The following is a 17,252-nucleotide window of genomic DNA, read 5'->3' on the forward strand; positions in this document are numbered from 1 at the left end:
TGGAAAATTGTCTTTGCATCTGTCCTTGTGAAACAAACTATTCTCTGGAGTTGAGTTAAGTTTCTTTTGCGGCTATTACCACAAGAGGGCGCTGCATCTCATCTTATCATTAATTAGAAAGGCAGTGCCGTGTGATCTGTAGATCAGATCTCATTTAAGATGCGTCAGGGTTTTTTTTTATTTAACATTCATGACTTCGTTTTTTTAAAAAGTGCTTTTCTGCATTTTCTGCATCATCTATCCATATCCTGAGCTTCCCCTAAGGACTTGTGGACAAAAGATTATTGGATGTTCTCTTAATCTAAACAGCATAAGCAGACAGATTTATTTTCTCTATATAAATTTGTAGTTTTTCTGAGTGAAAGTTTCTTGTCTATTTATCAAACTAAAAGAATTCAAATATGTCTCAGCAGCTCTTGTTTTAACGAACAACCAAAGTTTAGTTTACGATGCCACAAGAATTATTTCCCACACTTCTGTGTTTTCTTTTTTTGACACATTTCACAGTTTCAGTTAATCAAAATTTAAAATCAGAGTTTTGTAGAGGCCTAGTCAAAGACTAAACTCGGCTGCAGTGGTGCCAACTTAAGCAGGCTGTTCGTCCTGGAAAACTCGAGGTTAAAAAAAAAAACTGAAAAAGACTCTCATCCCCACAGCATGCCACCGCAGGAATGATGATCCATTCATTTCATTAAAAAGTCAAAGTTCAGATTTTTGTTGAGATCTTCTATTAACTTTTTCTTCACTAGCTTTATGGATCTCACCAAACTGAAAAGTAAAGTCATCTGATTTCACTTTCTTTTTTATTTTTATTTTTTTACTTCCCCTTTCCCCTGTGTTAAAGTTACAGCCACGTAGGGCGGAGCTCTCCTGCTGATGTTCATACTTAATAAATTATACAAATGTGTGTCACGTTCAAACCTGGCTGTGAGAATGTACTAAATCTTCTCTTGTGGACACGGGAGTACACACTCAACAGATGTGTTTTATCTTCTATTACAGTCACAGAGGGCTTCTGCTCCTGACTCCACAGTCAATTATTTATGCCTCTGAAATGTGCAGGGTGCGTCTCTCATGCTGAGATGCAGCAAAGCAGAGAATGTGCCGCTGCCCCTGAGGTAGATGCATTACGGTACTCCACAGCTAATGCAGTGGCGCTGAAGTTGGGGGTGGTGTGTGTGTGAGGGAGGGGGGTGAAGAGGGCAGGAATGGGAGTTGGGGGGAGACTTGATGGATACTGAGATGAAGAGGAGGAAGAGCACAATGGAAGCACAGACTGTTGCAAATCCCCCAGCCTAGTTTTCACTGCAGAGAAGGTATCCATTCATTTATTTGGTTCGCATTTTTATTTTTGTAAGATGCTGTTTGCGAAATTCTACTTCAGAGAAAACTACAGATTTTGTTTGTTGTTGCACAGTTTCATGTAAGTCATCAGTATACTGTTTGTTTTTTTTTTATTTATTCATATTTTTGTAGCCAGCCAGCAGTGCGTTTTTATTTATTTTTTCATTATGATGAAAAAGAGCTGGGAGGTGCGGAGTGGAGACAGAGAAGTCCTTCTGGATTTGGACGCCAGGGGTGAAGCACACACCACAGACGGCTACGGCAGTCTGCAGAACGGGGACTTTTTCCCTTCAAGATGTGTAAGCACTTTTTTTTTTCTTTTTACTTCTCTCACGTAATTGCATACTGTGCAGCACACCCGACATGTGGCCAATACGTTGCTCTGTTTCTCTGCCTCATCTTTTCGCACTTCACTAACTTCACACGTTTAGCTGGGAATCTGGATCTGCAATCTCTGCTGCTGGAAATTCTGATGAGCACACAAGAAGTTGCTTGTGGGCTAAATGACTGTGCCATATATATATATAGTGTGTGTGTGTGTGTGTGTGTGATCTTGCAAAAAGCACAGGGACTGCTTTCTGTCTCCATGTTTCCGGGCTCATTACTGCAGAGTGCAGGCTTTTATGGTGCAGTGTCTTGCACAAGAGTGTGTGGTTTAATCTCATCCAAAGGCATGGAAGTGTTTGCGAGCAAAGCCTCAGATTTGTGATCTTTGAAAGCAAAAACAACAGTTTCCTGCTTTAGATGGACAATTACGCATGGTTTTCAAAACACTTTACAAATAAAACAAACCTGAGAATCATGGGGTGTTTTTGTATTCAGCCCATTTTACTCTGATACCTGTAAATCAGTAGTGTCCCTGATGCCATAACTGCCAAATTTAAACCACTGGCGAGCCACATTATTCATTAAATTAAAAATGCAACAAAAAAAAAATAGGTTTTTTTTGTGATTTTCTTTTCTTTTTTTTGTTGGTTTACCTACTTCTAACATTTTTTTTTATGAAAAAATGTTTTTTCATAAATTTTTTATGAAAATTTTATGAACATAAAGTTCTGGGTCTTTATGTTTAAAGATCCAAAACATAAAAACAACACACAAAAAATGCTTTGGACTATTGCCTTAATAAAAGAAAAAACAACAGTCAATTTCCAAATTTTGGTATGATCTTTAATCAACGCATCAGATCTCTATGAAAGAGGCCTAACAAAAAAGTCATAAGAACTGTTTGTAGAAAACACACCAAAAATGCTTCAGGCTAAAGAGACCAAATCTGAACTCTCCATCTGTCAAACATGGTCTTGACAGCAGTATGCTGTGGGATGAATGGAGATAAACACAGGATGTAGGACATGATTAAAAGTCCCTCAATGTCTCTCTGCCCGGTTTTCAAACCGTAGAGCCAGACAGAAATTAAGAGGAGCGGCAAAAGCAAATGAGGCTGATATCATCAGCAGAAATTGAGATACTGATGATATCGGCCTCATTTGCTTTCAGAAATTGAGCTGCTGGCATGTCAGGAGAATCATGAGACCATCATTAGGGCTGATTCAATTAATTAGATTAATAACGATGAATTATTATTGAAATAATCATCAACTAACTTAGGAATCCATTAATTGTTAACTGGAGTATACATACTCAATAAATAGGCCATTTGCTGACTGGTTTTTAGGCAATAAAATGTTTATTTAAAAACATTTATTTAATACTTTAATGTATTTCTAATTTTTGCATAGCAAAGTCCCAAAGTGGTCAAATGAAAAATCAGCACAATATGCCAATAGTTTTTTTTTATTATCTGATTAAACGTCAGAATAATTGATAGATTAATTGATTACTTCAAGGTGGAGGTTTTTACTTTCCAGCTGGACAAAAACAATAAACTCAGCTCCAGCGCTGCAGTAGGATATTTAAGATAAAAAATACATTTGTCTCAGAATAACCCAGTGAACTTGAGTCCAGACTCAAGTTCGGTTGAGAATCTGTGGCAAAACTTGACAATTTCAGTTTCTTACTGCGCAAAGCTGGCAGAGACATATCCTGAAGACTCTCTGCTGTAACTGCAGCAAAAGGTGACTCTAGAGAGGAGGGAGCTCAATACAGAGGCAGAAAAAAGCCAGGATTATGTTTTTGTTTTTTGTTTTTTTACATGTTGCAGTGGTAAGCTACTTTGTGTCGATATAACACATAAGACTCCAAGAAAATATGTTACAGTTTGAGGTTTTAAGTTGACAAAATGTGAATAAATGACTTAACACTGCAAGTTCCATGTTTTTCATACTGACCAAACGATGTTTCCTTCTCAGTCTTCAGCCGCGGCTTCGAAGTGCCACGTCCAGGGTGATGACCCGATTCATTTGCACTGCATCACAAGAGATAACCAAGCGGTCTCAAAAATGGGCAACTACTTCAGAGATGGGCGAACTAAAATCGGTACGCATCACCACCAGTGTTGCTTTGAATCTTGTTTTGGCAAAACAACACTGGTAATAACATAGTTTAATGTTGGCTTTCAGATTTTGTGCTGGTGTGGGAGATCCGGTCACGGGGCAAGCAGCGAGGGAAGGAGAAACGCAACTGGAACTGTGAGGATGGGGAGTCTGCACAGCTGGCAGAGTGGAGGGACAAGTTTGTCCAGAACCTCCAGAGTGCCGGACTGCTCTTGGAAAAGGTGCTGCTGTTTATTTTGTTAGTCCAAGAGGATGGTCAGAATAAATTTCCCTTCACGTCACTCACCAGCTTTTCTCTCTCCGCTCTCTCCATTTAGGAGGAATCTGCAAGTGAAAAGAAAACCATACATTTTCTTAAAGTCAGCGCCCCCTGGGACGTGTTGGTTTACTACGCTGAGGAGCTTTGCCTCCGAGCTCCACTACAGGTCAGCATTTAACGGGGCCATTTAAATATCCGTGTCCCTTTTTTGGAAACTAAGTCATATTAATCCCTATTGCTGTGGAGCACGCATTCATTTGCTACAGAGAGAAGGTACTAAGAAAGATGAAACTTGTCTTTTTAATAAATGCACTGCCTCGCAAAACTATTTATGTCCCCTTAACCTTTCCCAAGGTTTCTGTAGGCTTCACTAACTCAAATTTAAGACTTTTTAAAGACCCATTTAAGAACACTATGAATGGAATTTAAGACCTATATCGCCACAAAAAAAAGCAAATCGTTAAATCTCTCGTGATTTCCAGGCCCAGCAACACCTGGACTTAAACACATCTTCTGTGGTTCTAAAAAGACTCTGCGTACCCAACATAATGATGGAATCGGTGCCAAACAGGCCGCTGGACTATTACACATGCGCCTTCCGCAAGTCAAAGATGAACAGGTGAGTTCCACTTGGCACCAACGACCCCCGAGCACATCAGATTCAGACCCAGTGTCTGTATGTTTATGAATGAATTGCTTTTATGTGTAGATTCCTCGGCTCCGGAGACCAAGACAGCTACTTCACTAATACTCAGAGACACCAGGTTGTACGTAACACTCCTGTTACCACATAGCAGTGTGTGTTTTGGGATGGTTGTGTTTCCCTCATCCCACAGATGTAGTTTGGTGTCTTAACGTAGGTTTATGAGATTCTAGCTCGGACGGTGTACGGCAAAAGAAAGAGGACGGAGGTTGGCGTGGACAGACTGGTAAATGAAGGGGCCTACACAGCAGCTTATCCTCTGCATGAGGTGAAGGATTGTTATCTGCTGGGTAATGTTTACTTTAGCTGTTTTTCCCTCTCTAATCAGCCTCGTTTTCTGGCTTGCAACAGGGTCCTTTCAAGCTTCAGAGCCACGAGATCCATCCTGATGAGCTCAACCAGAGGCAGGTCCTGCACTACTACTGGGCTCGCTGGTGCAAATGGTTCAAGTACCAACCACTAGATCACATTAGGGAGTACTTTGGAGAGAAGATTGCCCTCTACTTTGCTTGGCTAGGTATGAAATCATTCTTATTTTTTTAAATACCTGAGTTACTCTGTATACTTGTTAGAGCTCCATTTTCAGAGTGAAGAATGTAACTTAAAGGTGCAGGAAGTAAATTTTACAAAAATGTGTTTTTTTTACATATTCCTTAAAATTGTCACCATGTTGGGACAATATAGTATGAAACAGATAATATGTGAAAAGATTAATCTCCTGCACCTCCTCCCTGAGCTACTATCGCCATCTAAGGAAACGCACTGCTCCTGACTAAAAACATCCAATCAGAGCCAGGAGGAGGGTCTTAACGCTGTCAGTCCTGTACTTGTTGCTAAATGTGCTAATGGCGGAGAAACAGCTTAATGTTTCAAGAAAACCGTTTGTCCGCCACAGTTGGCGGCCATGCTAACTAGCCTGAGCGTTCACAACTGAGCATCATAGCAGCTAGCACAGCCTAGCAGTGCCACACAGACAGTAACTGACAGCGCTAAGACCGACCTCTTGTACAAAGTTAAAAAATTTTTATAAAAGATACATACTGCACCTTTAAAGTGAAGTATTTATTTAGACATCTTATTGCTAATTCCAAGGGATTCACATCCCCAAGAACCACAGGAGCATCCTGCCTGACATAAGCGTAATGCACACCCAATAAATAAATAATTAAATCTATAAAAAATAAAAATGTGTTGATATAAATATACATAAATATCCCAAGAAGATTTAATTAAAGTTCAGGCACTTGATTTATGTGCCGTTTCATCTCCTTCTCATGATATTAATCAGAAGCACAAAGACAGTCGATGCTAAAAACTTTCTACTTTTGTCATTTAATTGTAATATTTGGTAGTTGTATCAGATTTTACTGAAACACACACTCTACAGATGAAAACTTTATCCTCTTAAAGTAACTAAGCAAGCTCACTTCAAATGGCCTCAGATGGGGCACCAATATTTAGGAATGTTAAAAGTACATTGCACCGTATTAGTGTTGCTAAATTATTTAGTGTCATAATGAACCAGTCCCTTCCTGCTGAGCTATCTTTATCACTCTTTACTTCTGCTTCTCCTTGTGATCTCTCTCTTCTGCTCAAAACGTAGACATTGTTGAGAGATGGGAACTTTTAAAAGCAAAATGAAATGTGTCAATTAACCAACTTTTTCCTTCAACTGATGAACTGAAGCAAAACTTCAAAACTCTTAAAACCTTGAGGGGACGACACCGCTGAACTGCAAAATAAATAAATAGATCAAATAAAATGAATTTGAGCTTGTAGCCTACTGCAGCAGCTGTCTGGCAGATACTGTTGACAGAGAATTATGTGTTGAGCAAACAAACAGCAGGTGGAAATATGTTTCATAGGAGTAGATGAACGACAGGACCAATGCAGCATCAGCAGAAAACATGCGGATGTGTTTCGGACAGTTAAACTATTAGAAGCGTCTCTGGCAGCGCAGCATCAACCTGGGAGCAGCTACGCGGTTTCATTTCCTCTCCCTCCATCAACTGAGAGCTGCACTGTAATGGAGCTCTGCTGTCCCTGCAGGTTTCTACACAGCCTGGCTTCTGCCGGCGGCCATAGTGGGAACGCTGGTTTTTGTGTCGGGAGTCATGTCCATGGACACCAACACACCAGCGTGAGTCTTCAATGAAAAGTACCACAGGAAACACTACACATGCTTCACTGCAACGCAGAGCAGAGCGGCTTTATATGAAGCAACGTTTAGAGATGATTAGCAACGATTACCAATTCGGCTGAGTTAATGATGTGACCACAACTTCTGTCAAGAAAGATCTGTTCGCGCACAGGAGTTGATAGATTTTCTACTTCTGAGGGTGTTGAGGTCAATATTTGGCACCAGCTGCAGTCGAGCACCTAATGTGCAGATATGAGATTAGCATTGATCCTCTGAGGAAAAAGCATGTTATAGCTTCCCTCCAAGGAATGCTGGGATTTCCAGGAAAATAAACCTTTCTAGAATCTTCAACACTTATCTGCGAATAAAGCGAGGCACATCGAAAGGGTAAATTTACCAAACCATAGCAGAGCTTTGCAAATTTACAGTAACAACCAATAAGCATTTTCACATTTTCTCACTCGATGACAAACTATAGTGTATTTTATTCCAATTTTAAGGCAGATTGATGTACATTTTTGAAGATTATTTGGGACTGTCAACAGGGAGGACATTTGTAGCAGTGGTGCGAAGTATCCGATGTGCCCCCTTTGTAAAACCTGCGATGCTTGGAACATGTCTGATATCTGCACCATGGCGAAGGTAAGCTATAGTTGCTCCTTTAATTGCTGTGAAGCTCAGTTTAGAGTCACAACATGAACAAGCTCAGAGCTTAAACCTGTCCCTTGCCACTCCGTGCTACAGCTTGGCTACCTGTTCGACCACCCCGGTACCGTGTTCTTCAGCGTTTTCATGTCCTTCTGGGCCGTGACCTTTCTGGAGTTCTGGAAGCGCAAGATGGCTACTCTGGCCCATCACTGGGACTGCATGGACTTCCATGAGGAGGAGGTTATTTGATACATTAGCATGAGCATCTCTACGCTGGTTTATTCTCATGGTTCCTGCAAATGGAAAGACTGAAAGATGTTGTGGTGGAGTAACGTAAGAAAATGATAGTATTTAAAAACTTGTTCCATCCATTTCCTGACGTTAACACCTTCAGCAGTATCTTTTCCTGTAGAGAATACACACAAACAAAATGTTGCTGTATAGAAACCTGACCTGCTGTGTCCTCTCAGGAACGTCCCCGTCCTGAGTTTGCCGCCACGGCCCCCACTGTGGAGGAGAATCCAGTGACTGGAGTCAAAGAGCCGTACTTTCCAGAGAAGACGAGACTGTCTCGCATGTTCACTGGCTCCATGGTCATCGTCCTGATGGTGAGTCGTGTCTGATGGCTTCTTACTAGACAAACATGTAGAGGTGTGCAACACTGAGAATTTTGGTATTGATCTTATTCCGAGTAAATTTAGGGATATTATTGCCGATACCAATACTTTTTAAAAACGTCATTGTCATTGAGCGTTTTGCCGATCTGACTTCCGTTAGTTAATCATAAGTGTTTTTGTTAACTAAATACACTAGAAAACAATGTGTAAGTATAGAAAGTTTCAGGACAGTGGAGTTGTCTCAGTGAAGACAGAGGCATAATGAATTGAGGTGATAGCCACATTGAACTAAAGATGATCTGATTATCTTTGTCATTGTGCCTACATTCTTCTAAAGAGATCTGGGACAATGGTAAAAAAATAAATAAAAATAAAAATAAAAAGCAAGCAGCTCCACCATCAATAAAATCCTCAGAGTTCGGCACGGTCAACTTTCTGGCTGTGAACCATCATGGTAGATGAAATCCACTTTCTGAACAGCTGTGTGTGGTGATAATCTTCCTGGTGACGGTGGTCATGTGTCGAGGAGTCATCAGCGTCATGATGTACCAGAGCGGGAGCCCTGTGCTGCGTACAGAGGTACGTCAGATCCACGCAGAACATGTCAGATTCATTTGTTTGATTTAAAATATGTTGCTAACACTAGCGCCGATGTCATTTCCTCCTCAGGCTGGAACCATAGCTAACATCTGCAGCAGCATTGTGAACCTGGGCTTCATTCTGGTAATGGGTCAGGTTTATACGGCCTTAGCGGAGCAGCTCACCAAATGGGGTAAGAGTCGACGCAGAATTAGAAAACACCTGAGCTGTGAAGGCTCGACATTGCATTTGTCTGCAAAAAAAGTTAACATTCTGTTTGTTTTTTTTGTTTGTTTGTTTTCACTAAATGTTGAAAACGCCAAATTCATTCTTTTAAAGGCCGGCTTTTGTTAGAGTGACATCTGCTAGATGCCTTGTTCAGATACAGTATTCAGCATTTCCCCTTAAACCTTTTTACATTTCTTCGACTTCATCACTGCATTCGTCTGTGCTCACATTGCAGAGATGCACAGAACCCAAACCCAGCATGACAACGCTTTCACCCTCAAAGTGTTCATCTTCCAGTTTGTCAACTTCTACTCGTCTCCCTTCTACGTGGCTTTCTTTAAGGGAAGGTAAGACAAGGGCCCAGTCACGTGAAACGCCTGATAAAATGTTCATTCCTCTAGAAATATAAGCGGTTCTCTTTTTGTCTCTGTGTGTTCAGGTTTGTGGGTTACCCTACAAACTATGGAACCTTGTTTGGGATGAGAAACGAAGATGTTGGTGCTTTTTTTAATATGAATTCTTGGAGTGTGTTGCACTGTCTTCCTGTGTCGCTGCATTGAGCTGTTTCTGTGCACCTTGTGATTTCAGTGTGGCCCTGGCGGTTGCCTCATTGAGCTGGCTGAACAACTCTTCATCATAATGGTGGGGAAGCAGCTGATCAACAACATCCAGGAGTTCATCATACCGTATGTTAGATTAAGCTGAATTCATATCCGTGTGGTTTCTAAAAAACATTATCTTGTTCGTTTACACTGACATTGCTTCTCTTTACATCCAGTCCAACTGATAAATGATTACTTACATGTTAACAAGGAATCTATTATTCCTTGTATGCAGCAAAGTAAAAGCCTGGCGGCAGAAAAGAACCTTGGCCAGCGTGTTGGGAGATGATGAGCAGGACGAACCTCGACCCTGGGAGGAAGACTACAAGCTGGTGCCGTGTGGGGGCCTGTTTGAGGAATATCTGGAAATGGGTAATTAGATAAGAACTGGTTCTCTTTTGGATCAATTCCCAGATCAATAAAGATGTTATTAATACAAAGCCCTTCTCACTTATCGGCACAGCTGGTCAATATAAGAGGAAATGGGTTAGAGGTTTAGAACAATTTCCAGAGTTTTTAAATGTGTTTATAAGGAGAGTAGCTCATAATCTAAAGGACCTGAAGGTCATCTGGGGTACAAATAAGAACCTGCTTTTTCATGTAGTTTACATGTTGATTGAGGGTTAATACTGATTAAAAGTTGAATATCAAGAGTTCCCAGAGACAATAAAAGGCCCTGTGGCTTTATCCTGTGTTTAACAGTAACTGGCTCTTGTGATTAAGATTTGTCAGGAAAAGTATATTTTTAAAGATAAGTGAATGACAGACCATTCTGTCAGTCATGTGCAAGAAATGCTTGTCTTTCCTCACAGAATCAGAAAGGGAGCCAAAGGGTTTATTATGTTCATGACAAAATCCCATGGTAAAAAATAGTTTGGAATGTTTTTTTTAGGACTCACTGATAGTAGATAGTAATGTAGTTGATTAGGTTGTTTAAAAAAGAATTGATATATAACCCATAACTGTCTGTTTCTCTTGGCCATAATCATGATGTGACACAGAGGCCTCTTTTTTCATACCAAGCCATTAAAAATAGGAATGACAGGAAGTTATGTGTTGATCCTCATAATTTATTAAACTTCTGCAAGAAGACAGACAATCTCCTAAATTTCACCAGATCTACAGTTGGCAGGTCAACAAGCCTCTTTATTTTAAGGTCTTTGAACTCGTCTTCACCAGCAGCGTCCATAATCCTGGAGGGCATTAGTTGTAATTTTATGTTTGGCTGCTCAGTGTAAATAAAACTGTCTCCCTGTCCTCCAGTCCTCCAGTTTGGGTTCATCACAATCTTCGTAGCAGCGTTCCCCCTGGCGCCGCTCTTCGCCCTCCTGAACAACTGGGTGGAGATCCGCCTTGACGCCCACAAGTTTGTGTGCGAGTACCGCCGACCGGTGGCCGAGCGGGCTCAAAACATTGGAGTTTGGTTCAACATCTTAGAAGCCTTGTCCCATCTGTCTGTCATTGCCAACGTCAGTAGATCTGTAGTTATGCTTTTACAAGACGTTGCATGGTTATCACTAAAATGAATATGTGTTTGACGAAATGGTGACGCTTTTATTTTCTCAGGCCTTTCTGATCGCCTTCACGTCAGATTTTTTACCACGCCTGCTCTACCAGTACAAGTTCAGTAATGATCTCAATGGATATGTTAACTTCACCTTGGCCTACGCACCACTCAACTACACTGACTACCCTCGGTGCAGGTATGGTGGCAACACTGGATTTATACGTCAAAGCTTCTCAAAAACAGTGCAAATAAATTAATTCAGAAAGTTTCCTACATTTTGGTGTGTTTTAGAGAAGTGTATAAACAGTTCCAGCGTTATTTGTCTCATTTATTTATTTTAGCTGAGGTAAACATTGGGGTGAGTCTGAACGCCTTGCCGTGTCAGTGGCAATTACTCTTTACAAAAGCTGGAGGGAAGTAACATATACTTTCTGTGGCATTTTAACTTTGCGGTTTTCATTGGTCAGTTTTATTCGATTTATTAACTCAAGTTTTATATATTAAAATCTGAATGAAGACGCTCACTCAAGAATGTAATTTTTCTTTCATAACCACCGTAGTAACATTTATTCAAAGTATTTGGTTTTAGCACTTAACTTGATTTGATTTTTGGAGATTATCCGAAGAACCCCGTGTTGGTATTTTATGACACAGATTACGGGCCCGTCGACTTAATCTGATTGATTTGAATGTGAATAAATCATTAAACAACTAATAATTTGTTGTTGTTGTTGTTGAGAACAAATATTGTTGAGGTCATTTGAATGTAAATGTTTAGCTGAATCAGGATTATGTGTTTAATTATATTTCTGTTTATTGCAAAAGTTGCATTTTTTCCTTTTGCTTTTTTGAAATCCTAGATTTGACCAGTAGAGGGCAGTGTAGGTCGCGTTCCAAATTGAATCTGTTATGACTTCTTGTTCTGCTGCTGTTCATGCTCTGCGTTGTCTGTGCTTTATTTATTTCCAGATATAAAGCATTCAGAGACAATGATGGAATGTATACGCTCTTCTACTGGGAACTCCTCGCTGTGCGACTTGGTTTTATCATTGCATTTGAGGTTTGGATGAAGACACTTGAAATCCACTAATGTTTAGCTTAAAACTCTGGGTTTCTTCAGTTGCATCATGTTGTTCCTGTATGTTTGTCTTCTAGTTAAAACAGATAATTTCCAGTAGTCAGTTCAGAGGTTAGAGATGATTTAATTCTTCCTCAGTGTAAAGGGAACCATCTTGTTGTCTTCTTTCTTTTTTTTCTTCAACACAGCATGTGGTATTTTTTGTTCTGCGAGCCATTGACTGGATCGTACCCGACGTCCCCGAGTCCTTGGAGCTGAAGATCAAGCGAGAGCGCTACCTGGCCAAGCAAGCGCTGGCTGAAAACCAGGAGGCGCTGTTGGTAAGTTGAGGTCAACAGGGAACCCAACACTGTTCAGCCAGCTCCAACTCAGGTCACTGAGACAGGGGAGGCACACAAAGTTTTATATATTAATAATAACACATTCATATATTACCTAATAAACAAAAAAGACTAAAATCCATCAGCTGAATGTTTTATGGACAAATGTTAAACCTGTGTTTTTGAGAACATGTCAAGAAATTTGTTGCTGTGTTTATGTTCTAACATATGAGGAGCTGCAGTAGTTGTAAGTCACAAAACACTAGGATTTGCTAATTGTTGTTGTGCTAACTACTGTTAGCATTACAAGCCAAAGCCATATAATTCTCTTCAATCTTTCAATTTAAACACAACATAAGCATCTTGCAAATAGACATTTTCTATAACTGACCTAAAGAGGCTCCAGCTGCCAGAGGTCCCAGTAAACAGGTCCATTACGTTGTAAGTGCATGTCAGTCAAACTGGATGCTAAACTCCTGGATGCTCGGAGAGTTGGGATTCTGTCTACAAAGGCTGCTCTTGTTTTATTTCCAAATGGGAATTTGGAAAATCCCACTTCTGAACACAAAGAGTTAGTTGATCACATCAGTTGTGTGATCAACCAATAAAGCCTTGTGTTTATTTTAGCACTTATTTGCTACACCTTCAACAGAGTAATGAACAGAAGCCAGAAAAACGTACTGTATTTTCAGTTCAATTTCAACTTGGCTTATTTCACAAGACACAGTAAAGCTATCTGAGACACAATATATATCAGTAATACAGACCCCAATTAAGCACAAGTTACGCCTGGTGATTTCTTGCAGAGCAGTTCAAACACAAAGCCAGATTCAGATATACTGTCTAGTTTAACTCTAATTCTTATACAACAGCCACACATTGAATATGTAGTTGCTAAAGCATTATCAAGGGAAAGCCATCTGAATCATTGACTTTGCAGCAATCTTTCATTCCCTGCAAGGATGCAGCAACTGTAGGGAAGAAGAACTTCTCCATTATTTATATCTAATTCTGAATTTGAATCAGAGTCTGCGCCGTCTCTTTATAGAACCTGTTAAATACCAAGTCACTTATATCATAAAAGTAAAGAGTTGACAGTGTGTGTACTTTCACTTCAGAGTAACTGCAGATTACACAGTAGCATTCAGGTGTAGCTTTATGAAGCTATAAAGCAAAAGAGTAAAATCAATATGCATTTAGCTTGGGTACACACACAAACACAGGTAAGTATAAGATATTTACAGGAACCTGGTTTCAGTGATTGCATGGACAGAATGTTTAGTGTTCCACTTTAAGCCATAACATAAACTATCTATATGAATAAAAACCAGCTTTGTAATTTATCCCATGCAGAGTATGCATACGCTCAAACACACACACCCACAACCACACCTGATTAGGAAGCAACACCGTGTGTTTTTTGTCATCATCAACAAACTGTAGCATAATTCTTTCTGACTGGATACTTCACCTCTCTTATCAGAAGTACAAGAGTAAATTCAAATTGGTTGGCGTCCTCGAATGAACTTGAGTTTTAACAAGGTTGACGTCAGGGCTTTGGTAATTCATTCCCGAATGTTAAAGTCGGCTGGCTTCATTCGTTCTAAAACCAGTTTTGTTGGTGTTTGGACTCACTTTCCTAGTGGAAAACCTGTTTATGTTCAAGTTTCAATTATCTAGCGTTTTTTTTTTGCAGGAAAACTGGAGACATTTTGAAACAGACTCTCTGTATTACTTGTTTAATTTACCAAAACCGTCCCACAGCATGATGTTACCATCACCATGCTTAAACAGTCTGTACAGTTGGGGTTAGTCTTGGGTTTGAAAAGCATCACCATGACTGCATACAACATATTTACCATCCAGTGATGAAACTTGAAGGTTTTCGGCTTGTCTCTGTGAAGCTGTGAAGGTAAGTCCAGCTTGAAAATGTTGGTTTTGCAACATAAGCTTCTGTCTTGATCTGAATCTTCTTGACTCATGAGAATATAAAACTGGTTTTGATATGGAGACAGACAGTAACACAGAGTTGTACAAGTTTGCAGTTCTTGCCTTGCTTGATGCTATTTGCCATCATCCTCACTATTTTCCTTTCTTCGCAGATTTCTTCAGACCTTGCCAAAGTGCTGACGCATTAAGAAAGTGCATGCTTACCTGTTATTTCAAACTGATGAACGTCTGCAGTTATTGTTGCCTGAAATAGCAATGTAGTAGTCCTCGTGCTAATACTAGCATTTTAGCTACTTTTTATATCTTACTACCTTACTGAATGAAGTAAGTCAGTGTTAGTGAACATGCCAGTGATAGCCCACATGCCATTGACAGAATTTTAGATAATCTCAGTATTTGAGCTAATTTTAGCACATGCGCTGCTGTTTACACAGTAGACAAAGTAAATCAGTGTTCGTCGGTATGCTAGTGATAGCCCACATGCTACAAATAGCCTTTTAGTTAACCATTGCATTGTGGCTAATTCTATAAATGTAACAAAGAATGACATAAACAATCTGTTTTGTAAACCATTTTATGCTTTAATGGTCACACTTCAGGCCTGCTAGACCTGACTTTTCATCACAGCCTAACATTTGGGTCAGAAAACCACACTCACTTTGGCAGGCCCCTTTTAAATTTTTCAGAAATTTTCTAGTTTAGGAAATGTCCCCTAAACACTCCTTGAACTTCCCCCCCTGGTTCTTAGTAATGATTGAATTTTGTCAAGCAAATACTTTTTTATGCTGCCATGAACTGCAATGACACATTGACATCTCTGAGCTTTCATCACCACTTATTAGAAGATATTTGTGAACAAATTTATATATTTTAGCCTTTATGTATAATTCGGAACCTTTAAGACTTTCAGTAAAGTCCAAGTACATTTAAATACTGGTGGCTACTTTTAAACTATTCTACCATGAAAGATGTAATTAAAAGCTTAAAATTTTCATCACATTTTAGTCCATGGAGATGTAATCTACCATAAACACCTGTGTTCAACTGTATGTTAGAGATTAAAACCTTTTTAAAAGTTATATCAGCTTGTGAGTATGTTTAACTTGAAATAATATGACTCCATCTCTCTGAGGTCTTTTTTTGAACTGTAGCAAGAGTTGGACTGGCTGCTTCCTTATTTTCACCCTCCTGAGATGAGCGTTAGGTTTTTCACATTTCCATAAAAGTAACATTCTCCAAGGTTTCCCATTCACTGATACTAGAGTTTTTAAATTATAGGGTTCCCGGATAAAGCAGAAGAAGATGGATGGATGTATTTATTTATTTATTTATTAAAGGTGCCAACAGCTGAAAATTACAGCATAATAGCAGAATCAGTCTGTGCCAGCACTGTTCAGCCTCCATACAGCAGCCAATGTGACAAAACTAACTCTCTCATCTCTCTTCCTTCTTCTTATGTCTAAATCTAATTGCACCGCCCCACTTGAAGCAAGCGACACGTCCTTTGGATTGATGAATCGGGACTGGAATGGAATGCTGGGAGGAAACATTCGAGGAAGACGCTCCTTTGAATTTAGGAAGATAATTTTTTTCATCATTTGAAAGTCAAAAAGCCAGCTCCAGATGAGATTGTTGATGCTGCTGCATGCAGACTGAGGCAGAGGAAACTAAGGTCACTGGTTGGCTCTTTCACCAGGAGGATTCTAACTTCAGTTGTTGGATGTTTGAGCTATAATTTAAGCTGGGCTTTCCTTTTCGGAGCAAGGCGTAATTCATCAAGCATGAGGAATAATGACACACCTTCTCTGCAGATTAACTTGATTTATGACTACCAGCAGCTACAGCATGCATTGTTGATCCAGATGTGTACAGAAACGTATTCACAGCCCGTTCATCTTTTTATTTTAGTTTTTTTACATTTTGTCACATTGCAACCACAAACGTCGCTGTGTTTTACTGGGATTTTATCTGTCAGATAAAACACTTGTAAAGTGGAAGTTATATTCAAAGTAATATAGTTTATCATATTTTTTGTCTTAAAAATAAAATTCTGAAGAGTGTGGCCTGCATTTCTTTTCACCCCTTTTACTCCAACTCCACCTGAAGATGCAGTTCATGAGAAGAAAATATATCTTTTTGACCTAAAGGCAGAACACTGTCCACCCTGAACACACCACAACTCCACCTCTTTCTAAACTCTGGACATCCGTTGACATCTTTGTTAGCCGAGATTAGTTGGCTAATCTTTATTTAGCCCAGAAAAGCCACATATCTGGTCCAGATTTAGCGCAACCAAAGGCTTCATTAGCTCAGCTATGTTTTTAAACACAGTTGGTCTTAACCACAGTTCAACGTTGTTTTGGTGAAACCGTCTTCATAGCAAAATTCTTTTTTTTGTTTTAGGGATATCAGTGGCACCATGTCTTGAAATGTTTTTGAAAAGTCCCAGTCAAAAGTCAGGATAATCTAATCTGATCCAATGCTACTCTGATGCAATCTAATTTAATCTAATCAGTGGTAAAACAATTATCTTTATAGACGTTCTGCGGAAGGTTTGAGCTACAGAATGAGCAAAAACGTCTTTAGATGAAATGTGGTAGAGACATAACCTCAACAACTGAATTTTGTTTGCAGGTATCAGAGTACAGGGGTCTCAATATCTTTGTTGATGAAGCTTTTGGTGATTGTCTATCACATAAAATACCAGTAAAATACTTTGAAGTTTGTGGTCTAATGTGACAAAATGGTCATTATGAAAACATTCTTGTGGAACTCCATGTTACCTTTAATTAAAAGTGGTAGTTTGTGTCAAACAAAAGTATTT

General features: G+C 39.6%; 1 protein-coding gene across 1 annotated transcript; it reads left to right on the plus strand.

Moving 5' to 3' along the window:
* The first annotated feature begins 1,220 nt into the window (after positions 1-1,220).
* Positions 1,221-16,488, plus strand: ano11 (anoctamin 11). The gene is made up of 24 exons (XM_015056083.1): positions 1,221-1,316; positions 1,477-1,643; positions 3,654-3,780; positions 3,864-4,018; positions 4,115-4,222; positions 4,539-4,675; positions 4,766-4,823; positions 4,917-5,027; positions 5,111-5,276; positions 6,809-6,899; positions 7,445-7,541; positions 7,644-7,787; positions 8,018-8,155; positions 8,645-8,743; positions 8,834-8,936; positions 9,207-9,318; positions 9,411-9,465; positions 9,560-9,657; positions 9,809-9,945; positions 10,837-11,042; positions 11,140-11,276; positions 12,050-12,140; positions 12,347-12,478; positions 15,918-16,488. The coding sequence occupies exons 2-24, from the start codon at positions 1,512-1,514 to the stop codon at positions 15,939-15,941; spliced, it is 2,658 nt and encodes an 885-aa protein (XP_014911569.1). The 5' UTR covers positions 1,221-1,316; positions 1,477-1,511; the 3' UTR covers positions 15,942-16,488.
* The last annotated feature ends 764 nt before the right edge of the window (positions 16,489-17,252 follow it).

The sequence above is a fragment of the Poecilia latipinna genome, unplaced genomic scaffold (assembly GCF_001443285.1).
Source record: "Poecilia latipinna isolate Pla-1442-1.1 unplaced genomic scaffold, P_latipinna-1.0 Scaffold1352, whole genome shotgun sequence".
NCBI classification, from domain to species: Eukaryota; Metazoa; Chordata; class Actinopteri; order Cyprinodontiformes; family Poeciliidae; genus Poecilia; species Poecilia latipinna.